Source organism: Panicum virgatum, chromosome 1N (genome assembly GCF_016808335.1).
Source record: "Panicum virgatum strain AP13 chromosome 1N, P.virgatum_v5, whole genome shotgun sequence".
Lineage (NCBI taxonomy): Eukaryota > Viridiplantae > Streptophyta > Magnoliopsida > Poales > Poaceae > Panicum > Panicum virgatum.
The window spans coordinates 42,697,784-42,722,167 of NC_053145.1; the positions used below are offsets into that span (position 1 = coordinate 42,697,784).

Consider the following 24,384-nt stretch of genomic DNA (forward strand, 5'->3'; position numbering starts at 1 on the left):
ACTTCCTCCTTCACACAAAGACTGTTTATTTAGTCTTCAAATTCTATTCCATAAAAACTATTCATTTAGATTGTAGTAAAATCTATCTAATGAAAGTAATATCAAATATCAGGAAATAAATGCATAGAGAAAGGTATGGAGCCAACCAAATACTCAAATAGAGGATGCATTTGTATTTATTGAAGATCTAGAAAATTAAATAAACACAGTCTTCAATCACAGCTCCTATGTCATTTTTGGCTGGTTACAAAAATTTGCCGACCACCAAGACTGGGGTTCATCAAATAGGCGGTCCAGCCCCTCCGAGCAGCGAGGGCAAATCGGTCGAGCCCTTCAGCTTCCCGCGAAATCAATTGGCGGCGGCGCGAAGCGAGACTGGAGTTTGGGGGGGGGGGGGGGGGGGGGGGATTTCGCGGGCCGAGGACGCTAGCAGAGCCGGAGCTGTAGCCGCCGCCGCCGCCGCCGCCGCCTCGAGAGGGGAGATGGGGAAGGAGCGGGAGCGGGAGGAGCAGGTGGCCATGGTGCGCGCCGTGCTCGGCGACGGCATGCCGGAGATGGACATCATCCGTGCGCTCCACATGGCTGGCGACGACCCCACCAAGGCCATCAATATCCTCCTCGACTTCGACCACAAGCCGCCCCCGCCGCCTCTCCGGACGACGCCCTCGCCGTCACCCTCGCCTCCGCCGGGGAAACCCGCCAAAACCCTCGCCGAGTCTACCCCTCCAAGCAAAGCCCCTGCCCGGCCCAAGCCCATGGCAGAGAAACCTAAGGCCGCGCCTGCGCCCGCGACAACCAACGGCGCCGGCGCCGGCGAGCACTGGTGGCTGGTTGGGAGCGCCGAGATGGCGGGGCTGTCCACCTGCAAGGGCAGGCGGATTGCCCCCGGGGATGCGGTCACCTTCTCCTTCCCCAACGAGGCGGCGGCCGCCGCCGCGGGGAAGAGCCGTCCCGGCCGCTCCTCCCTCGCTTCCTGCTCCTCCGAGATCATGCGCTTCTCCACCCTGAACCACGGGGAGGTACATTCATCACTGCTGCCCACCCTAATTCTTGACACTGCATCGCGCCACTATGGTGTAGTGTAACGACGTGTTGCTGTTTAGGTTGGTCGCATTCCCAACGAGTGGGCGCGTTGCCTGCTTCCCCTACTCAAGGAAAACAAGATAAAAGTCCAGGGCACCTGCAAATCTGCTCCTGAGGCGCTTAGCATTATGGACACTGTCATCCTGTCAGTGAGGTATATGAATTGCAGCTGGAGCTAACTCCAATTTATATGCTGTTGTGTTTCTGTTGTTCGACGACCAATTCCAGTACTCCATCTTGAGTCTGGTTTGTACTTTGCAGCGTATATATCAACAGCTCAATGTTTCATGATCAAAAGCAATCAACACCCAAGGCAGCTCGGGTTGCTCCTGAGGAATCCACATTTTACCCACTACCTGCACTTCTCAAATTGATTGGACTTGCCCCTTATAAAAAGGTGAGATGTTTGCTCTTATTGGCTCCTGTTCATTTTTTTCATTAGTGCAAATGCACTGCAGAAATCATCAATTCAAAGCTCTTGGTATATGTGAATCATCATGGATAAATATGCACTGCTAAAGTTTGTACTTAGGAGCTCTTTGGACCCTGAAATCATCCTTGATAAATAATTTTGAAACAGAGTCGTTGACAGTGGTGAAGCTAGAGCAAATTGGAGGGGGATGCACGTCCCTTGTGGGTGCATAAAGTTGAGTCATTGGGGGCATTGGGGGGGGGTGCAAATATGGTGAAAATTTAGACATAATCACTTATTTTCTATTTTTTAGGGGGTGCATTAGCACCCGCTAAGCACTATATACCTTCGCCCTGGTCGTTGATACATACTGATAGCAAGGAACTAAAAAGCATGAAAACCGTTTATATCTTTACCCAACAGCATACATCAAATGGTTTTAGATTGTGAACAGCGGTATAAAGAGAATGTAAAAGAAATGAGTCCATGTAAATTATATATATTGCTCTTTCGCTTGAATTAGCATGTTAATATTGTCTGATTTATTTGGTTCAACATAAATTCAAATCAGGCCGCATTTACTCCAGAAGATCTTTATTCCAGGAAGCGGCCAATGGAGACAAAGGTAATAGCTTAGTATTTTGTACATTACACTGTTATCAACATAATAAATATTGGCCATTCATCTGCCTGAACAGAGAAGTATTGGAGCACCTGCCACAAAGTTGAGATCTGAGAATATGAGATTCGTTTCTGGTGGAAATGAAGATGATCAAGGTGAAGTAACTGTTTCAGATTCAGATTTGGATGGTATAATTGGGGTCTCAGATAGCTCTGCGCTGGAGGTAGTTCAACAAGAAATTGTTTCTCTGAGTTTCAACAACCAATTGATTGTCTTGACTTTGGTAGTGCTTTGAATTTATATTTGTAGGAAAGGGACCCTCCTGATTCTCTGCTATGTGATCTACGCCCTTATCAAAAGCAGGCCCTTCATTGGATGCTGCAGCTTGAGAAAGGTAGTTCTTCCCAGAATGCAGCTACAACCCTTCACCCTTGTTGGGAAGCATACAAACTCGAGGACAAGTATGTATATGTTGTATTCTTGTATTAACTTTTTATTTATGATCATGGTAGCAATAGTTGAACATTAAAATTTACAATTTTTCTGCATCTGTTTTAGGAGGGAGCTAGTTTTGTACTTGAATGTATTCTCAGGCGATGCTACAACTGAATTTCCTAGTACACTACAACTTTCCAGAGGAGGGGTAAGAATATATTTCACATATTTATCTTTTCTATTGATAGTTCTAGTTTCTGGTTGAAATTGGATCCATTTTATTAGCTGACTGAGTACATTTTAAGATTCTGGCAGATGCAATGGGACTGGGGAAGACTATTATGACAATAGCTCTTCTTCTTTCTGATTCTAGCAAAGGATGCATCACAACTCAGAATACTACTCACATCTCTGGAGAAGCCAGTGGGTTGGGTGAATCGCAAGATGCTGTGAAGAAGCTTGCTAGCCCTTTCTCTTTTAGCAGGCACAAGACACTAAAGGCCCCACTTATTGAAGGTGGCAATCTAATTATCTGCCCGATGACACTAATAAGTCAGTGGAAGGTATAGTTTAGTGGCACCGCCACACCATTGTCTATGCTATGCTATATGTATGTTCATTTGCTACTTGCAGAGAAGTAAAAGATAAGAGGTCGTCAACATAATTTGACTTGTTACCAATTTCATTTATAAATGCAATCCTATAATTGATATTGTGAATACCAGGAAGAGATTGAAGCTCGTACTAAACCAGGTGCTGTGAATATATAAATTATTTTTTTTGAACATTATAATTGATATTGTGAATAACAGGCAGAGATTGAAGCTCATACTAAGCCAGGTGCTGTGAATTTATACGTTCACTATGGACAAAACCGGCCAAAGGATGCAAGCTTTATTGGTCAGAGTGATATTGTCCTGACTACATATGGTGTTGTGTCATCAGAATTTTCAATGGATGTAAGCTCTGAGATATCATAGCGTGCTCCTGTCTTTCAATTTACTCTTAATATGGTCAAGCTTTTATAAATATTTTCATTGGTTGAATAACATAGATAGCACCAGCCCATGCAATCGACTGGTCATTTGCATACTTTTACCACTGTAGCCCCTTGATTTGGCATCTTTTACATTTTGCTTGTGTCCTCCTTTTAAAAAGAAATAATTTAAAGTAATACAGATACTGCATCACCTTTTTGTTTGTTTTTTGCCCTTCGCACCATGAGTGTACATTTGATTCATCATGCTATATTTATGCAATCTCGTTGGTAATGAAAGTGGCTTTCTTAAATTTGGTTCATGCATGAGGGGAACTGTAAAGAAAATAACCACATTGGCCAAAGTGGGGGATGCAATGATGGGGAACTTTCACTGAGGCTATCGCCATTAATCTTTAGTTTGATTATGCAATCTGATTATTAACTGAACTTTTGATATCTGCTGGGTAGGGCTCAACAGAACATGGGGCTTTGTACTCGGTACACTGGTTCAGAGTTGTGCTTGATGAAGCACACATGATAAAATCATCTAAAAGTTTGATATCCCTAGCAGCGGCTGCTCTGACTGCTGATCGACGCTGGTGTCTCACTGGTACACCAATTCAGGTGAGGATATGCAGCATCTTTGTTAGAATTCACTGAAGTGATCATATTTATCCCCCTAATGTAGGATGATGGAGCAGACAAATTATGCTTATTATTTTCATGCATGTATTTGCATAATAGTTGCTTATGCGGTTTTTTATTACTTTACTGGCAGAACAACTTGGAGGATTTATATAGCCTTTTCCGGTTTCTGAGAGTTGAACCATGGAGGAACTGGGCTTTGTAAGTGTCACATTCATTTGTTTTCATTAACTGGTCTTGTTAAACCTGGCAACTTAAATTAATTGGATTATTGAAAATTCATAATTGTTTATTTCCATTATTTATCATTCTCCTTTTATTTACACATAACAACAGCCTTTTTAGGTTGTGTAGATGATTTATGTGTTTAATAGCAGTGGCAGAGAACTAGGAAAATTATATTAACTCAGATAGGAAGAGATAAATCATAAATAGGAGCGAATTAGAGCGTGCAAATAGCACAGAGGTAGGTCCTTGGTCGTCCAGTTGTGAGGCTACCAACCTGGCTCCACAATTCAAGGATCTTCACTTTGATGACTGGTGGGAACGAGATGCTTCTGGAGCTGGAGAACAAATACAGAAAGGCCTCAATTCCCCGATCATTTTGGGAGCATGGACACTATGGAACCATCGGAATAAATGTGTGTTTGATGGGGCTTCTCCGAACCTAGGTAGAGCCCTTTTGCTCACTGGGGAAGAGTTACAGTCCTGGGGCTTGGCTGGGGCTATCTCTTGTCTCTCTGCCGTGGTGCCAGAGTAAGGGTTTGTTGGTCACGGTCGTATTGTTGTAATTCCAGGCGCGTCTATTTGTGTTGTTGTTGTTGTTGTTGTTGTGTGTGTGTGTGTTGTAAGGGTTCTTACCCCTTTATTTTCTTCTTAATATAACGATATGCAGCTCTCCTGCGTACTTGAGAAAAAAAGGCTACCAACCTGGGTTCAAATTCTGTGTCTCGCATAAAAAAGGCCCCTTGCTGCGCGCCCTTCGCAGTCTGGCACTAGGGGCCTTCTCTCTATCCTTAAGATGGAAGAAAACTTCTTAATGCAATGCCTCGGGGGAGGTCTTTCCCTTAGGGGTTGAGTTTTTGGAGATTTCAGTGTCGTAACAGGAATGTGCCAAACATGAGGGGGAGCCGAGACCATGCCACTGCCCCCCCCCCCCCCCCTCCAGCACTAATAAGTTGTGTCTGCATCCAAATTTTCTGTTTGATGAGACTTGACAAATTTATCTCTTAGTTGTAAGAACTGCAGCAAGATGTAAACTACATTGTTGTTTTTTCTTAAAACAAGATCTGTCCACTTGGTTATACAATCCACATTATTCTGTAAATCCTATTCTATTTTGGGCTGTGTATCTTTGTACCACCTCCACTCTCTACACCATATATTTGGGAACAGAGGGAGTATTAGGTATAAATATAGTTTTGTTACAATTCGGCTGCTGTAGCACAAGCTCGGATCTAGGATCCATCAACACTTGCTAATGTACTATACTTAAACTAGGTTCACATCAAGTATGTTAATTCTGATGCTGCCAGAGTCTGGCTATATTCTTCATACCATGTAACAGATTTTGAATATTAATTTCTATAACTTCTATTAACTAAGCTTGTTAATCTCATTTTTCGGTCAAACAAGATGCCGGAAGAATGGAGAAGTATATTAGTACATATCTTCAAAAACAAGGGTGATGTTCAAAGTTGTACTAACTACCGTGTGATTAAGCTGATGAGCCATACGATGAAGCTTTGGGAGAGGGTTATCGAGCATCGCCTAAGAAGAGTGACAAGTGTGACCCAAAACCAATTTGGGTTCATGCCTGGAAGGTCAACCATGGAGGCGATTTTCTTAATACGACAATTGATGGAGAGATATAGGGAACAGAAGAAGGACTTGCACATGGTCTTCATTGACCTTGAGAAGGCATATGACAAAGTACCGAGAAATGTCATGTGGTGGGCCTTGGAGAAGCACAAAGTCCCAACTAAGTACATTACCCTCATTAAGGATATGTACAAGGATGCGACGACGTTTGTCCGGACATGTGATGACAACACCACTGACTTTCCTATTAACATAGGCCTACACCAGGGATCAGCATTGAGCCCTTATTTATTTGCTTTAGTGATGGATGAGGTCACAAGGGATATACAAGGTGAGATCCCTTGGTGTATGCTTTTTGCTGATGATGTGGTGCTAGTTGACGAGAGTAGGGCAGGAGTTAATATGAAGTTAGAGCTGTGGAGACGCACGTTAGAGTCGAAAGGGTTCAGACTTAGTAGGACCAAGATCGAGTACATGATGTGCGATTTCAGCGCGACTAGGCATGAGGGGGGAGACGTTAGTCTAGATGGACAAGTGGTGGTCCAGAATGATATTTTTCGGTATTTAGGATCGGTGTTACAAAAGGATGGCGACATTGATGAAGATGTTAGGCATAGAATTTCAGCTGGCTGGTTGAAATGGCGGCAAGCTTCTGGCATCCTTTGTGACAAGAGGGTGCCACAAAATCTAAAAGGCAAATTCTATAGGACAGCAATTCGTCCGGCGATGCTATACGGTGCTGAATGTTGGCCTACAAAAATGCGACATGTCCAGCAACTGAGTGTAGCAGAGATGCGGATGTTGCGGTGGTTTTGCGGGCACACAAGGAGGGATAGAGTCCGGAACGAAGTTATTCGGGATAGGGTCGGAGTGGCACCAATTGAGGAGAAACTTACCCAGCATCGGCTGAGATGGTTTGGACATGTCCAACGAAGGCCTCCTGAGGCGCCGGTGCGTAATGGGGTTCTTGAGCGGGTCGATAATGTAAAGAGGGGTAGAGGTAGACATAAACTGACGTGGGATGAGTCGGTTAAGAGAGACCTTAAGGATTGGAATATCTCTAAAGAGATAGCTTTGGATAGGAGCGCTTGGAGACTAGCTATCAATGTGCCTGAACCTTGAACTTATTTCTTTCGGGTTTCATCTCTAGCCTACCCCAACTTGCTTGGGAAAAAAGGCTATGTTGTTGTTGTTGTATTTCTATAACTTCTATTGCTTGCCTTATGTTTAGGTGGAATAAACTTGTACAAAAACCATATGAAGAAGGTGATGAAAGAGGCTTAAAGCTAGTGCAGTCCATTTTGAAGCCAATTATGTTGAGAAGGACTAAAAATAGCACAGACAATGAGGGCAGGTACGTTCAACTTTTATGATTCATTTTGTCTTTCGCCCACCTTTGTAGGGTAGAGGAGCTTTATAAATTACTCAGAAGAAGGAATGCAAACAGACTGCATTTTACTTGAAGAAGCCTGCACTCTATTAAACAACTTTCACCTTTGCATATGAACAATCTTTTTGGCACATGACTTACATGCATGCTTTTGTGCAGACCAATTCTTAATTTACCCCCTGCAAATATTGAAGTAAAATATTGTGATTTGTCAGAAGCTGAGAAGGATTTCTATGAAGCTCTATTTAGAAGATCTAAGGTAATGCTCTTCAACTGATAAGCATTTTCATTCGGAGAGATAAATTAATTGCCTTATGTTGCTTGTAGGTAAAATTTGATCAATTTGTGGAGCAAGGAAAAGTTCTGCACAACTATGCTTCAATCCTGGAGTTACTTTTGCGCCTTCGTCAATGCTGTGACCACCCATTCCTTGTTATGAGGTTTGTTTACATGCAATGCTATGCTGAATAACAGGTTGCTATTGGTACCTGAATTTGGGTTTGTATGTTCTTACATGAAGAGCAATAGCTTTTAAACATTGACCATCAATATTTGAAGTTTTATTTTTGCCATTGATTGCCTCTTGTTTATGGATCTTTTTTGTTGCCAGTCGCGGTGATACACAGGAGTTTGCAGACCTAAACAAGCTTGCAAAGCGATTCTTGCGTGGTGGTAATGGTCCTGTTAATGGAGATTCTTCTTGCCTTCCCTCTAGAGCTTACATTGAAGAAGTTGTTCAAGAACTGCAAAAAGGTGAAGGGGAGTGTCCTATTTGTCTGGAAGCCTTTGAGGATGCTGTATTAACTCCTTGCGCACATCGTTTATGCCGAGAGTGTCTATTATCTAGTTGGCGGAGTGCAACAGCAGGTCTTTGCCCTGTCTGTAGGTATTTAATGTTTCACTCCACTTCTGTCTCTCTGATGCATTTTGCTTTCCTAAGCATATTTCCATGCTCTCATGTCCATTCAATTTGATTGTACTATTGCAGAAAATCGATGAGCAAGCAAGATCTTATAACTGCCCCAACTGATAGCCGCTTTCAAATTGATGTTGATAAAAACTGGGTTGAATCTTCCAAGATATCTGCTCTCCTGCAGGAGTTGGAAGTTCTTCGCAGTTCTGGTGCCAAGAGTATCGTGTTTAGCCAGTGGACTGCATTTTTAGATCTGTTGCAAATTCCACTTTCAAGGTAAGTGTTGTTAAGTTTTTATGAGTCAATGTCACCTTCGTATAGGCCAATATCTTCACATTATGTTTTTTATACATGCTGCCACCTGTAAGATCTATAATAACTATCTCTTTCTGCCTAGAACCTCCTGTCCCCACAGTATTAGACCTAATATTTTGACAGGTCTTTTTCACGACTGTTTTGATGAAGCTGATCACATACCAACTAATTATTGAGTTTTTGCATGGCAGGAATAACTTCTCATTTGCTAGGCTGGATGGGACGTTGAATCTTCAGCAAAGAGAGAGAGTAATCAAGGAGTTCTCTGAGGACAGAGGCATTTTGGTATTCCTTCTGTTGCTTGAATCCACTCCTTTCTAGATTAGTGTCATCTTAAATTGAAAGATCTGATGTGTTAAGAATGTTAGGACCTTCAGTTCATTTGATCTATGCAGGTTCTGCTTATGTCTCTGAAGGCTGGTGGTGTTGGTATCAATCTTACTGCTGCATCTAATGCGTTTGTCATGGTAAGTTTTTATTCAACCTTTCTTTCAAAATGTACAAACAACATCATTTTTGAACTAGAAGGCATACTTTGGTTAGTGGTTTGTTAACATCCTTCATATCGAGTTCCATATTTTGGCTGTTTCAGCCTCTCCTTCATATCTTCACTGTTGATATTAGACAATCATTACCAAAATTAACCATAAAAAGGGAAACAATTTCATTTTAATGTTTGGTTCATCAATGCTGAACTGACACAATATATGGCAATATGCTAGGCTGGTGGCAGTGTCATGCATACGTTGCATCATGACCCGCCTTTGCTAAACCGCACACCAGCAAACGCCATAATTTTTTTTTATTGTAACATATACTAAGGTAGTCAGTATGTGTCCTTTTTCTGTCAAATTGGCCAAAGGTGATCAAAACCAAACACTACACAGTAGCAAGCAAAGATAATCTTGCCACACTATCAGTTCATTAGCGCATGGGACCTGGCATACAGAAAATGAGTAGTAATATAGCATGTCTAAACAATAATATTATGTGCTGGAATATCTTATTTTTTATGCTGGAGTGATACTGTGATTTTTCAGCTGTGTTTTCATGTTCTATGAGCGTTCGTGAGTATTATTAATGGTGTTTGCTTCAGGACCCTTGGTGGAATCCTGCTGTTGAGGAACAAGCTGTCATGCGCATCCATCGAATTGGTCAGACAAAGACTGTTTCTATCAAAAGATTCATTATGAAGGTACCTTCCTTTTTGTTCAAAATCTCATCGTAATCCAGATGTGACATTATACTATGGTCTCCTGTTATCATTCTGTCTGTGTTTATTATGATATGACAACCAACTCAGGGCACTGTCGAAGAACGAATGGAAGCTGTGCAGGCGCGCAAGCAGCGAATGATTTCTGGAGCCTTGACAGATCAAGAAGTCCGCACGGCACGTATAGAAGAACTGAAGATGCTTTTCTCTTGAGACGGCAAAAGGGCTGTTATGGTCGGCAATGCGTCCATGGGTAAGGTCGGCATTCTTCTCCCCCTAAGAACCGAAAAGGAAGGGCAAAAGCGAGGGTAAGAGTTTGGATTGCTGCTGCCCAGATATCTTCCATCTTCCGGTGTTTAGCTGTTGTTGTACACATGATTTTGTGTATCATGAACAAAACTTGAGAGTCGGCAGAAGAAAAGGTGCACCTGCGCATTCTTTTCGGAACAGGTATATATAATAAGCACGATTAATGCCTGCCAAAGAGTCCAAGACGCTTCCCCGAGTGGGACAGCAACTCAAAGGAACATGGAAGATGACGTTCTCCTACCAAGATAATCTATCTATGTAACTTCAATTATTCCCCCACTTGGTTTTAAATGCCAAATTGCCAATGCACCACATGTGCAAGAGGCTGTTCCTCTAATAAGGATAAGGAGAATGGCCCTACTTGAAACGATGAAACTGAAGTAGATAGCTAAGAAAATTGAAGAAATTCTGTGACGTTTTAGGTTGCTGACCAAAGCAGAAGGATCGGCTGACAATTGCGTCCAGGCAACCACTGAAAATTCATTGGCAGGAGCGAAGACAGTGGATGTGCTTGATCCTTAGCTGACTAAGCACAAACGTACAATCTAGGAATCTAGGTAGTAGAATACAGTTTACAAGTGGTCTCTGCCGATCTGAGGCTACGCTACAACAGCGGCCAGAAGTGCACGAAGCCAAGCCATGGCGGTAGCATGCTTGGCCTGTCGGCAGGGGCGGCAGTTACCTCTCTGGCTTCGGTTGGACAGGTAGAGGAAGAAGCCGCAGCCGCAGCAGCCTTGGGGCAGAGGAAGAAGCTCCTGCTCCCCAGCTCCACGACCTTCTCGTCCGGGTCCAAGCCTGTTTGTTCGCAAGACAGCCATGTCAATGGACTCGAGGACTAACGAGGAGTGCAGGGGAGGCGCCACGTACTCTGCAGGCTGAACTGGGAGTAGTGGAGCCCGAACGCCGACGGGTCGGCGGACGGCAGCAGCGGCCGGCGGCGCTCCCTGACGTAGAGCCCCACGGCCGCGGCGACCAGGTCCGCGACGCGCCACTCGGCGCGCGCCATCACGTGCAGCGGCCACATGCTCCGCTGCACGGCCACGGTCACCAGCACCTTGCTCGGCGCCGCCCTCCCGCCGGCCCCCGCCCACGGGGCACGGGCAGCCGCAGCGTCGCCGCCCCGGTCCGTGCCGGTTCGCCGGAAGCTCCGGTCCCTGACGCCGGCGAGCAGGTCCGGGTGCGTCCGGGGCCTCTGCCTCAGCAGCAGGCCGTCGCGCTGCTGCAGCTGCTGCTCGGCCGCGCCAAGCCCGTGGAACGACGCCGACCGCTGCGCCAGCGACTCGCGCGGCGCCGCCAGTGTCCCCGCGTGCCGCGGCTGCCTCGGCCCGGGCCCGGCCTTCTGATCCGCCGGCGGCGCGACAGGAGGCATCGCCGCGGCCGGAAGCGGCGGGGAACCGGAACTCAGAACTCGGAAGCGATGGACCCGAACAGAGGAGCTGCGCCTCAGGTCGCTTGCTTGCCAGTTGCCACCGAGAGCTCTGCAGCCTCGCGAGGACAAGAGGTCAATGGTGGACTGGACCTGGTCCGGAGCTTATATATAGCTTATATATACATAGACACAAGTATGATCCGAGTACGATTGTTGGGCCTCGATCATTGGCCGTGTTTGGTTAAGGCTGAAAAAAAATTCGCGATTTTTTTTACAATTTGACCACTAATTTAGAGTATTAAATGAAGTCTAATTACAAAACTACCTCCACAACTCCCGTGTAAATCGCGAGACGAATATAATAAGGCCTTTGACCGTGTGATTAGAGGATGGATACTGTAGCATCACTGTAGCAAATCAACAATTAATTACTGTCATTAGATTCGTCTCGAAAAGTTACACCCATCTCTGAAAAGATTTTGCAAATAGACTACATTTAGTACTCCATGCGAAAATTCGTCTTTTTGAAATCTTGATTTGATGCTTTACCAAACACGGCGCCAATGAGGTGATTGGTTTAGATTCGGGGGGAGGGGCGGGACGGGAGAAGCTTCCACTCGTGCGGCGGCACTTGTGAGGCGCGCCGCGGCACCGGCGTGTCGGGTTCAAGTACGCCGCTTCAATGGCTTCATGCTTAGTCCGGCACGGCGGACGAGTCCTGGTGCAGCAAACACTGCTTGGCTGCTTGCTGCCCTGCTCGACACGTGTAAGCTAGGTCGCAGTCACCTGGTCGGGCTATATCGGAGCCAGCAAATATTCCATTTTCTTTCTCTCTTTTTTTTCTTCTTTGTCAATATTCATGTTTCATGGAAAAATAAATTAGGGAAGAAACTCTAAAATTGCGCCTTCCTGGTGACTGGATGGAGTTCACTGGATGTGGCTGATCATAGAGAGGTTTGAAGTTGGCGGGAACTCGTGCTTTGTCTCATGCTCGGCCGGGGCTAACCGAAGCACCGGATGGGTCCATGGACATGGCGGCCTCCTTGTCTAACCCCGGCCGCCCCATGACGCGCGTTAGGCGCCGTCCGTCTGGTGATGGGATTGGGATTGGGATTGGCGCTGGCCATTGGGGCGGTTGGTTCTAGGCGTTTTGTCACGCAGCACCAGGTCGGGAGTCGGGAGATTATATTGACGACGTGTGGCGGGGTGCAGTGGAGGGAAGCTCGCGTCTGGGGGAGGCATCTCCTGCTGAGTGTGAGGACGATGGTGGCTAACCCGGGGCTGGGCGCACCTGGCACGATCTGGATCCATTTGCTTGGCTCTCTGAACGCACGGCCTATTTTTTTTTTTGTGGGAACGGCCGGGTATTTTTCTAAGGAATCAAATGGGCTAAAAAAAAAAATCCAAAATCATGAATAGGGCAAAGGTGGGCAGCCGCACAGGCTCCAAAATCATGAATTTAGTTAGTTAATAAACAATATTAAAGAGGCTCACTAAAGCTCATACGGTAGATGCCTAGGGCACAAGAAAGACTTAATGCATTGGCGATAATAGCACTTAAAAGTGGCTCCCTTGGCTTCGAAAAGGAAGGACGATATCTTGGAGAATATTAAGTATGAAGATATAATCGAAGATTTCATTTCAAGAAATACGAGAAAGATGATGCTTTTTAGTAGAATATGAAGGCCAGTTTATTGTTTCGACACTACATTTACCGTTTTAGCCTAAATAATGTATATTGGAGTTAAAAGTATGCTTTGTTTGTTGCGTATTTTAAAGTTTTTTAGGGCCCACTATATGTTTTGCACCAGGGCCCTGATTTGTTGGTACGGCCCTGAAAGGAGGGCAGGGGTACATAGAAACACAACACCCAAGCGCAGGGCGCAATATACAATACCACAAACAGGACGTAGGGTATTAAACTACTCTGGCGGTTCGAATCTGTCCAAATCTGTGTCTAAATAATCTACTACCTCGTGGTATCCCTCCGTAGGTTGGCGGATAAAAACACCAACAGGTAGGCATGTCAAGACTCAACAAAGTTGATTAGAAAAATGAGTTTTAGTGTGTACTTTGCTGAAGTCTCTTTGAAAGATTGGAAGTTCATCATGCAGTTGCTCGCCATGAACTAGTCGACTTGGTAGCAATGCCTAAATTGCATTTTAGCCTATTCAATTATCAAAAGTTTAGCTTCACTACATTTGAGGCTGGCTTAAATGCATGGATCAAACAATCTAGAACCATTAGATCCAACTACAGTAGCAAATGGGAAAGGGAAAACGACTCTTCAACTGTTGATCGGTGAGCCCGATATTGAAATTTAAGAAATTTGTGTGTGACTTTTTACTACATCAATGATGATTGGATAATTAACGAGAAGATCATAAAACTCATTTTTGTAATTTCACCTCATGATAGTTGTACAAATATTATGCTGATTAATCATTAGGATTGAAATGTAGAAATCAAGTTATTTGCAATCACTTTGGAAAATGCATGAGTAATAATTTTGTTAAATTTTTGTTGGGATGGCCACTTGGTTATATATTTTGTTGAAGAGAAGTTAAAGGTTATTTCTAGTGCTACCAAGAATATTAGAGAAAGTGTAAAATATGTTAAAACCTCACAATCTCGTAAGAAAATATTTGAGACAATGATTGAACATGTAAGAAAACAACGTGTTGAGGAACACTCTCCCCTTATATGTTGTCATTCAGTGTTCGAATATGAACTGTTGGGGACATCCTTAAAGAGAATGTTCGTCAGTGTTTGCTATTGCAGCGTTGCAGCTACAGCTAAGCAGTCCAACAAGCATTTGTCTTTGTTTTGAGGGTAGAATCAGAGAGTTTTTTTTAGGTTGAGCGGGAAAACGTGAATAGGCTATGTAGAATATAAAGAACCCCTTTATTTATGGGATCTGTCTCTTCATCAGGTGACTGGTGACTTAGATATTACATTCCCATAAGTTACTTGTAACACTAGACACAAAAACAATGCAAGACACAAAAGCAAAACAAAACAAGACACACATATCGATCCTGGATGGGATCTAACGGTCCACGTTGGTGACTTACACAAATACAAGATGTAAATAACCTTAAAAGGAGTAAATCTCTTATTTATGATGCCATCTAGTCTCTGGTTAAAGTATATACCAAAAGTTTCTACTTTGATATGGTTTGGGTCTTTGGGATATGGAGAAAGAGTTAAAAAAATAAACTTCAAATCATAATTTGCTCATTGCAACTATGCTAAATGAGATAAATATATAATTAAAGAAGTATTGAAATCTGACATAAATGTATTTTCTTGAATTTAAGTTAAATGAAAGGTTTGGGTTGAAGCGTTCAAATACTTTCTACAATGGGGAAGACATTCGGGGAAGTTGTTTACTAATATTTCTTGAAAATTGATGTCTCAAACTTAAGAAATCACACATGTCTAAATCTTGAATATAACTCAATCAGTGCCACTACCTAGCCTTTTGGTTTGTGAGCTACCAAGCAAGTGTGACAAACGCACTGCTTATAGCAAGCTAGTGCATACGACCAGCTTGTGGTGTCGTGCAACACATGCCAGCCCAGAAATGCTACTGCAGCTGGTGTGGATGTTTGGTAGACTGTCCAGTAACACCCCACTTGCATCTTTAAAGCACATGTAAATATAACTTCTCTTAGATAACACCAGTTGTAGCCATGTACTCCCTCCGTTCCAAATTATAATTTATTTGGCTTTTTCGATCTCAAGTTCGACCACTCGTCTTATTTAAAATTTTATGCAAAATATCATTTCTTTTATTGTGGCTTGCTTTATTAATAAAAGTTCTTCAAAAATAACTTAAATTTGACTATATTTGCAAAAAAATTAAATAAGATAAGTGGTCAAATTTGGGTTAAAAAAGTCACACCAATTATAATATGGAATGGAGGAAAAAATTGGTTATCGTGGTAGTACCACTATGCCACTTTGCACCCCGAGTACAGCCACCTCTACAACAATATCAAACAACAATGCAAATTGATTTATCCACAAACTAGTGGTAAAAATAGGAATTCATGTTTGGAAGTTTGGGTATGATATCTCTTCTCCATCTCTCCGATTGTAAGAATTTAGTCATCTACTACAATGGTCATTCTTCTTTACTTGCATTATGTATACTTTTTAATTTTTTATTTATTTTTAAGTAATTATTGAAAAATTACTCTAATTTATCTGTCATGGTCGTCCTAGATCTAGGGTACATTTATTATCGCTCATTTTTTGTTATGCTTAAGGTATCTATGCTCGTTCTCAATGTGTACCACCTTTGAACTTCATCTCAAAAGAGCCCTGGCATTGCCGACTTCTAAGCGTCGAACCGTATTGCTTGTATAAGTATAACCACGCTAGGAGCAATACTCTGACGTGCACAAGCCATTGAGCCCCAGACCATTGGACACATGCAACTAAATTGAAATGTCTCCAATTCAATCCTCTCTTTGTTATGGCTTTTGTATCTTTTCTCTCATTTCATCCATAAATTAACTTGCACATACTTATCAAACATATTATTCCCATATGACTATGTTATTATTAAGGTTTCCATATTTCATAGACTTAGCATACCCATGGTTGCTTACAATACAAAAGGTTTTAGGCTTGTCGCTACAGGAAAAATCTCTCTTGTACAGTGGCGGATGCAGCATAGGAAATTAGGGTGTGTGTGGGGGGGGGGGGGAGGGGCTTGTCCACCTCATCATCTTCTTCTTCCTTATCTCTCTTTTCTTCTTCCTCTCCTTGATTCAAGTCAAAAAATTGCTAGGGGGCTTGGGGGGGGGGGATCCATGGGCATTAGGCTGGTAGGGCTGGAGCACCCTAGGCCCCCCTTGGATGTGCCCCTGCTCTCGTAGATCTCGTGTGTATCACCACCCCATCTAGATGTTAGATGTGTGTGTGATGTTTGAACCCTGCTAGGCTAGATGTGTGCATTCTCCTTTAATCACTAGTCCTGTACCATATTTTTTTAATTAAAGAAAATCCCAGCCTTGAACATTCACAAGTGAATGTCTACAACCAAACTACAAGAGCTCTTAGACTCTAGACCTCAAAATGAGGGATTAAAAGATACAAGAAAGAAAGCTCTAAAACAAAGAAAGCTAGAAGACTACGCTTCAATCTTCTTCTTCATTCACGTTTCAATCCTTCAATAGCTTTACGCAGCAGCAATCTAACACATCTCTGCTTAGAAACTTGATGTTTGAATCTTTGGTTGCTCGTGAAATCCTTCCAAGTAGAAACCACACAAACAAACTCTTCTTAGGCAATGAGTTTAGGTATGCAGAACTCCCGAATGATGTCTCCAAAGAGAACACGACATTGAAAACGCCATCATCGCCCATCCAATAAGCAAGAGTTAGAGTTTCACTTGGAGAACTGAACCCTAGCAGAAACCACCACAATAGCGCCTCAAAGGAGGATAAACAACACCTAGACAACGCCGTGGGTGTTGGCTCGATGCATGCGGCAGGTAGAGCTTTCGTCTGAAACTCTTGCAAGAAAACATCATCACCACCACTAGCAATTAGCCCATTCGACGGCCACCAAAGTCCCACCGGCCGAACTGAGTCGGGGAGTGGAGCAGGATGCTCGCCTCTCCCATGGACACCACGTAAGGGAGAAAGCAGAGGCAATGGTGGCCGCCGGCTCCGCCCTACGCCACCGGCGTCAACATGTTCCCCTGCGCCCTTGTTAAGGCAACGGTGGCCTTCCTCGACGCCATGGAGAGGACGGGCCCGGAGGTCGCAAATCCGAGGCGGGAGGGTGCAAGTGAGGCACAGAGCATCGGCGGTGGTGACGCACCCCCCCCCCCCGCCAGGGAGCCGGTGGGAGTGGGCGATTGAGTGCCAGCGGCGACGTGCACCCCCCAGGCTCCAACCATGGAGCAACCGAGCGCATGCATCCGGCGGCAATGATGCCCCTAGCTCCAGCCAGGGAGCCGAGCGCCCGTACCCGGTGGCAACGCCCCACAGCTCAGCTAGGGAGAGGCCAGATCCGGCCGCCACTGCCCCATACACCACGCCACCGCGGACTGTAGACCGCCACCACCATGCCAAGAACATTGTCAAATCGGGTAGACTAGAGGAAGGATCAGAGAAGAAAGGAATTGCCTCGTTGCCCCCATCCTCGCCACCGTACGGGCTTCCGACTGCCGGCTCTGGTGGCGGAGAGGTAGGGGATGGTGGAGGGGGGTCTAGGGGTGCTGGCGGTTAGGGTTTCGCTCGAGAGGGGCCAGGCGGGGGAGACTGTGTGCGAGTTAAACATGTGATAGTCTATATCTATACATATTACTAAAGCGAGTAAGGTTTTCACCTAAATTTTTGGTTTGGTCCATTTTGTGTCATTGACATGTGGGCCTTGGTCCACCCCGTATGCGAATCCGACTAGCCTTTCGTCAATCTGAATCCTAATTGCAATCTGGACAAATCAATCAGAATCTTAATCGGAATCCGGATAAATCAATCAGAATCCCAATCGGATCCCAGACAATCAATGTCTCGCATGATCATAACATAGCATGCACACGGAGAACGAGCACACGTTGTTAATATTATGTAGATCTATTATATTACCCATAGCAATGCACGGGCACTATGCTAGTTGAGTTTTAAGCGATTATTTCTGGAGGAGGCATTTGGTTCTGTTTCGGCCGTCGTAGTAGTCAGCACACGTGCCATGTGCGGAGACACCGCTGGTTTGTCCTATGCTAATTCTTGCATTGGGTTTGCCATGATAATACTACCATTTTATTGCAAGGCAGATTTCTGTACAAATTGTGAGCAATCATTAACATGAGCAGATTGTTTCATGCGTTGAAGTCGGACGAAGATGGTGGAAGAAAATCATGCAATCATCACGCCATTCATGAAGAACCCGGTCCAGTTGCTCCATTGACGTGTCGAACTAGGGGTTCTTCCACCTATGTCGAAGAGCTGGGCCAGCGCGTACCCACGTGGCGAAATTTCCTCCTAGTATGCTGCCAACTCGGCTACTCGTGTCGGCACGTCACGGTCACGTGAATTAGCAACGAGAGTTTCAGTACCAACGCGTGAGCAGTCAAGCTTGATTGTTTAGTTTGTGAGTAGTAGTTTTTGATGTAATATTTGGCCCAAATCATAATATGTAATCTAGCTTAAAGCAGACCAGCGCACGAAGTCGTGACATGACGTGTATTTCATAACTTCTATCTTAATACAAATATGCGCAGCTCCGCTGCTTCTGTGTATTCGAGGAAAAAAAAAGGATCACTAGTTAACAAATATCGCATGACCCATTTTATGCTCACACACAGGCCGACAGGCGCAAAGCAGATACAACAGTCACAGAGCTCGTATATTTCCTTCTGAAGGGAATATTCAGTCATCTGATTCTGATGAAGAGGAAAATGTAGACAAGATAAGAGAGTGCATCGGCGCTAGGCAGTACACTTAAGAAAATAGTGTTCAGATCCCATTGCTCATGAAGACATGAGCAAGGAAGAAAAATCCAATAATAATTGGGAACAAAAAGAATCGGCCGAGCAGTAGTCAACTGCTCCAAAAAAATCATAGGATAGGAGTTTCCAATTCAAAAACACTAGGGTGAACGAATGGGAAACAAAAACATAACATTTCTACTACCAAGTGCCATAGTAGGCATATCTAGGAGTTTAGTAGCCTCCTAAATATCAAAATAACTACATACAGCAACGTCCATAGCTGATTTTACTACTTAGGTCGATAAAGTATCACACGGCAATAGATCTAGGGATCCTTCATATTTCGTTGCTGCTGCTGCTGAAGAGTAGGGTCATCAATAGCACACTTGTCCAGCTGCAGATCTCCTTGATCGAGTGTCTGAAAATCAAGGTCCCAGAATTTGTCAGGCTTGTTGGCAATGTCCATCAGATAGGGATCACTGGCAAGGCTACTGAAGGTTTGCTGACTAGAGCCGCTGCAAGTGCTTTGCAGAGGTGCTGAAGCATCCACGCCCCACATTTGCTCCTCGTCAGCATCCATCATTGTGCTTGCTGTCCCTAGCATGGTACCTGAAAGCGCCCCCATAGTGTCTGATATTGATCCGAGATAGCTGGCTTCAGAAGAGGTAGCGTCCAATCCTGGGCACAGCACACTCTTACCCTTGGACCTGCCGATGGTGGGATCCTGGCCAAGAGGACCAGAAGCTGGAGGCATCTCCAGTAGTTCAGGTCCACTGACGAGTTCAAGTTCTTCTTGTGTATCAAAGCCCTGAACCAGTGCCCCGATGTCATCCGGTTGCTCGGCTCTGTCAAGACCAATGCTGTCTGGATCCATACCAAAGTTGAGGTCATCGTCTTCCAAGAGAAAATTCTGAAGTTCTGCGATGTCATCGTGAGCACTTGTATCCATGGGAGAACTCACTGGAAATTGCGAACCACTCTCTCCACCATGCTGTGAGCTGGACTCACCTGACTCTATACTGCTATGTGGTACATGCTTCAGAAACTTCCTTTTCACCCTGATGGAGTCAATCTCCTTCTGCTCCCTGTACAGCTTCAGTTGCCTCACGAAGCTTGGATTCTGAAGGAGCTTGGCCAGGAAAGAGACCATCTGCTTCTGCCTGTCCTCCGCTGACTCCAGCCTGTGATTCAGTGTGCTCATTTGCTCAATTGTCTGACAGTGCTCCTGTTTAAGCCTGGCTACCTCTTCAAACAGTGCGTTCTTCTCTCTCCTCAGTGTGTGGAGCTCAGGGTCCAAGCTGGATTCTCCAGAAGATGAGCCAGGCTGAATGCTGCTTTGTTGTGTTGGGGAGGACCTGCGCCTGACAATTCTCTTCAACAGATGCTTGCTATGTCGCAGGAAATCTTCATGAGCAAACTCCCATCTGTCAGCATGAACCTTGCGGAAACCCTGAGAATATTATGGTAAACAGTGTTATAGTTACCAGAAAAATAGAAGAAATTCGCTAAAAAAAAGAGAGGAAAAAGCTCCACCATGATTATTCAGAGTGTAATAGTTAACTGAATTCCATTTGATGCAGCCATATGCAAAACCTCATTTATGAAGTCATCTACACCTAAACCTTCACCAAGAAGCTAGCTTCCACTTATCACAAATTAAGTACTAAACTTCTATTTTCTAAATGAAAGGCTATTACGAAATACCAATGGAAAAAGGCTAAGTGCATGCTATGATGCATATGCCGTAACTTTTCTAGAAAGGGACTAAACTACTATGAAGAATAACCATAAGTGCCCCTAAAATAAAGAAATATAAATGGCTATAATCTCCCTCCTGGAAATTTAATCCCCCAAATAGATATTGCATTTCCTCTTCAGTGAGAGTATTATAGGAGCTTAGGCTCTACTCCCTCAGTCCCAAAATACAAGTCATTCTAGAAATTTTAGGACAGATTAACAAGAAGGTAAAATGACCATGTTTACCCCTATTTGTTACCCATATTTGGTAGTAATTGATTCTTACATGCACATGCACTTTCTAAATAGGGTAAAGTGACTTGTTTTTTGGGACAAATTTTGAATCCCAAAATAACTTGTATTTTGGGACGGAGGGAGTAGGTTTTTATGCCTACCAATCAAGATGATAGGAGTTTGGAACCAAATTAATCCATGCTTTTTTATTGTATTGTCTTATACCAGACCTACCAATATACAGGAATTAAACTTCTCTAAACCAATGACTGCACCAAATGTACTGTCATACAAAATTAGAAGACATCTGAAGCACTAAATTATCTCAGTAATATGGCAACGTTGATAAACGAAAAGCAAGTAAAAAATAGACCTGCACTGCAACAAACCTGTTAACTGTGAAGACGGGGCAGAGCATTTATAGGAGAAAAGGCATATAGATACACAAGGCAGCAAACAACCAACAAAAACGATCTGCAGCACTTGACAGGGGAAATGGAAAACAAATGTGCAATCTAAGCCTATTGCTGTACACTCCTTATAAGGAATCGAATTGCAACAGGTGTGCGTATGCAACATGTGGATCGTGAAGCTTACCTTACACAGCGTCGCATTCCATGAAACGGATTAAGCTTGGCCATCACAGGATCTACTCCTCAGGATTGTTTCCAGTTTATATTATCACTCGGGCAGTTTTGTATGACATATATCTTGCGATTCCGCTCAGAAAAGAAAGCAAGTAAAGTGTATACACTCCATTTACAGGCCAGATTTTACAAGATTCACACGATACAACACCAATAACCAAGAGAATCACACAGAAAAGAAACAAGTCGGCAGCAGGGTCTTCATCATCGTCAATCTACACGGCCGGGGGGGAATCTTAGGTACCCAAGATCATAAATACCAGAAACAAGGGACCGTGATTATTTGTCGTCCCAAGTCCCAACTCCCAAGCAGAGCATGTCACGAGCAGAGTGATAGAGCATTTCAAGAACAGAGCGACGGATCGTGACTCGTGAGGGGGAAGAAAGGAAGGAAGGATTCTGTACGCACATAGGTGTTGAGCTGCCTGACGAAGCTGGAGAAGTTGTTGTGCTTGAAGTTGTGCGGCAGCACGTCGCGCGCGAAGGTGGAGGGGTCCCACACCACGAAGCTGTTCCCCGCGGCGCCCCAGGAGATGACCCCGTCGAGCGCCGGCTCGCTCACCAGGTCGTAGGTCTTGGACAGGAATGGCGGCAGCTGCGAGCCCTGCAGCAGCGCCTCGAGCGGGCGCGGGGACTCGGCCGCCACGGGCGCCGCCGGCATCAGCTGGTCCCGGGGCACGAAGGGCCCCGGCGACGCCAGCTGCCGCAGCGGCAGCTCCTCGTCCTCGAGCTTGGGCTCCAGCAGCAGCGCGGCCGCCGCGGAGTAGGGCGCGTCGGGGTTGCTGCCGCCAGCGTCGGCGCGGGGGCGGGGGCGGTCCATGGCGGCATGCGACGGGCGCGGGCTCGCGAGCGTCGAGAGGGGACGAGGAAGAGCAGGAGGAGGAAATGAGCGGCGAGGGGCGGGGCGGAGAGGAATTTATAGGCTTCGGGTGGGAGCGGAACCGACATACCGTGGCCGGCCGGCGGGGGGCTCGCGGGCTCCCGGGCGGACAGCCGGAGCGGGGGGTTTTGGCCGGGCGAGGCGATGGCGGCGGGCCCCGCGCCGGATTCGGGCCACTTGGCGGCGGGGCCGGCCGGGCGGCTGCTAGCTAGACCGCGGGGCGAGGCGGTGCTCGCGCTACAGGGGAGCGAGCGGCCGGAAATATCTGGTTCTGGGGAGGGAAAGCGCAGGCGCGGGCGGCGGGGGGTTTGCTTGGGGGCGAAGAGAGAGGCCGTTGATATTTTCAGGCTGCGGTTCTGGTGCAGCGGGTGACTGCCTGGTGGCAGCGGCAGCTGCCAGCAGGGCGAGGTCGGGGGGCGGAGGTGTGGGGTCCGCACGTCAGAGGCCCGGCGCAGGGGCGGCGGTGGAAAGAGGTCGTCAAACGTGCGCAACAGGAACGGCCACGACGCCCGGTACGATCGATTCTCAATAAACCTGGTGCACAATTTGTTTGTTTTATTTACGCGAAAAAGGAGTCTTAAACAAAGCCTAGTTGATGAATGAAACTAGCCCTGCTAATGGTATTGTTTTTTTTTTGAAAAGATGGACGGGTGTTGTTTGGATCAAACAATTACCTCTTAACACATGTGGATCCGAATGCAAAGTAAGTTAATTTTAATTTCATCCCTCCAAATACGCATGGATTGGAGAAAATTATTTTGCTTGGATATGAGGCCTCAATCTGTGTGTTTATTTGTGGCTGTAGGTTGCAATTTTTCTTGAAAAAAATGTACAAGATGAAAAATAAGCTAAGTGTCTATAAATATTACAAATATTCTCGAAACCATCATCGCAAACATTATATTCTTTGGAAAATACTCATTTATAGGTGACCTTAATTAGAAGCTATGCCAGGTTCTATTTTGACCCCCGTCCAGGTTTGACTTCGATTCCATCATCAGTGACAAAAGGAACGCGAAAAAATTGAAGCATATAATACTTGTTGTGGATTCATTTTATTTATTTATTTTTAGCTTGTCAAATGAGGTGCGACTAATGTAGGTGTACTTAGTTGAATCGTTGTCTCCTGATAATTTTGTAACTTCCTTGAAGAATCAATTTAAGAGGGCATCCCACTCCATAGATCATTGATAAAGGACGAAATAATCCATTTCAAAGGAAAAAATATATGTTCAACCTGTTCTTCAGACAATGACATGTATCATTGTCCTTTACTGTTCAAACTTCGACTAATTACATTTTCTCAAATGTAAATAGATACTATAAGCATAACTGAATCTGTTATAAAAGCTACTTTGAAATGTAGTATTTTATAGAAAATAGTGCTAATTTTGGCATACATCTACTAGCATCGAATTCATACGTGGCCGTAAAGCGAGCAAATAAAATTGTAATTTGCAAAATATATGCTCTCCTCTTTTTTAATATATGTAAGAAACTAATTAATTTATTTTGAACTATCCGAACATCATATAATTTGAAAAAGAAGGGAGTACTCCGCAGCTAGTGAGCTGTGCTTCTTCGCCCGACACCTGGCGGGAGATCAATCAGCGCCGATCTGCCTTTCGTCTGTAACACAAGCGCTACAAATCAAACTTTGTGGTGGGCCTGCACAATGCTTTTGACTACCCGTTAGGCCCTCCCAATTGGAATTCTTTTGACCATGTTTAGTTTTCAAAAAAATTCAAAATTCTCCGCCACATCGAATTTTTGGACGCACGCATGAAGCATTAAATGTAGTTTTAAAAAATAACCAATTGCACAATTTAACTGTAAATGATGAGATAAATCTTTTGAGCCTATTAGTCCATGATTGAACACTAATTACCAAATAAAAACAAAAGTATTACAGTAGCCGAATCTAGAC

At 44.6% G+C, this 24,384-nt stretch overlaps 3 protein-coding genes across 4 annotated transcripts; 1 reads left to right on the forward strand and 2 right to left on the reverse strand.

Moving 5' to 3' along the window:
- The first annotated feature begins 414 nt into the window (after window positions 1–414).
- LOC120655913 (DNA repair protein RAD5A-like) lies at window positions 415–10,411 on the forward strand. Of its 2 annotated transcripts, none has more exons than XM_039933893.1 (20): window positions 415–1,019; window positions 1,104–1,237; window positions 1,345–1,480; window positions 2,067–2,120; window positions 2,194–2,340; window positions 2,427–2,578; window positions 2,676–2,760; window positions 2,858–3,115; window positions 3,365–3,511; window positions 4,000–4,155; window positions 4,310–4,377; window positions 7,229–7,351; window positions 7,547–7,646; window positions 7,715–7,827; window positions 7,998–8,273; window positions 8,376–8,576; window positions 8,807–8,900; window positions 9,011–9,082; window positions 9,712–9,810; window positions 9,919–10,411. In XM_039933893.1, the coding sequence occupies exons 1-20, from the start codon at window positions 483–485 to the stop codon at window positions 10,039–10,041; spliced, it is 3,075 nt and encodes a 1,024-aa protein (XP_039789827.1). In that variant the 5' UTR covers window positions 415–482; the 3' UTR covers window positions 10,042–10,411. The 2 variants fall into 2 exon arrangements, 1 of the variants encoding a protein (XP_039789827.1); XR_005667767.1 differs by having other exon boundaries at window positions 449–1,019; window positions 8,993–9,082; window positions 9,919–10,381.
- A 172-nt stretch (window positions 10,412–10,583) lies between these two features.
- Window positions 10,584–11,643, reverse strand: LOC120655914. The gene is made up of 2 exons (XM_039933895.1): window positions 11,005–11,643; window positions 10,584–10,932 (listed from the first exon to the last, which is right to left on the reverse strand). Exons 1-2 carry the CDS (start codon window positions 11,504–11,506, stop codon window positions 10,742–10,744), a joined length of 693 nt encoding a protein of 230 aa, XP_039789829.1. The 5' UTR covers window positions 11,507–11,643; the 3' UTR covers window positions 10,584–10,741.
- Window positions 11,644–18,978: 7,335 nt separating this feature from the next.
- LOC120655915 (heat stress transcription factor A-3-like) lies at window positions 18,979–22,724 on the reverse strand. Its single transcript, XM_039933896.1, has 2 exons — window positions 21,987–22,724; window positions 18,979–20,409 (listed from the first exon to the last, which is right to left on the reverse strand). Exons 1-2 carry the CDS (start codon window positions 22,395–22,397, stop codon window positions 19,285–19,287), a joined length of 1,536 nt encoding a protein of 511 aa, XP_039789830.1. The 5' UTR covers window positions 22,398–22,724; the 3' UTR covers window positions 18,979–19,284.
- Between the last annotated feature and the right edge of the window lie 1,660 nt (window positions 22,725–24,384).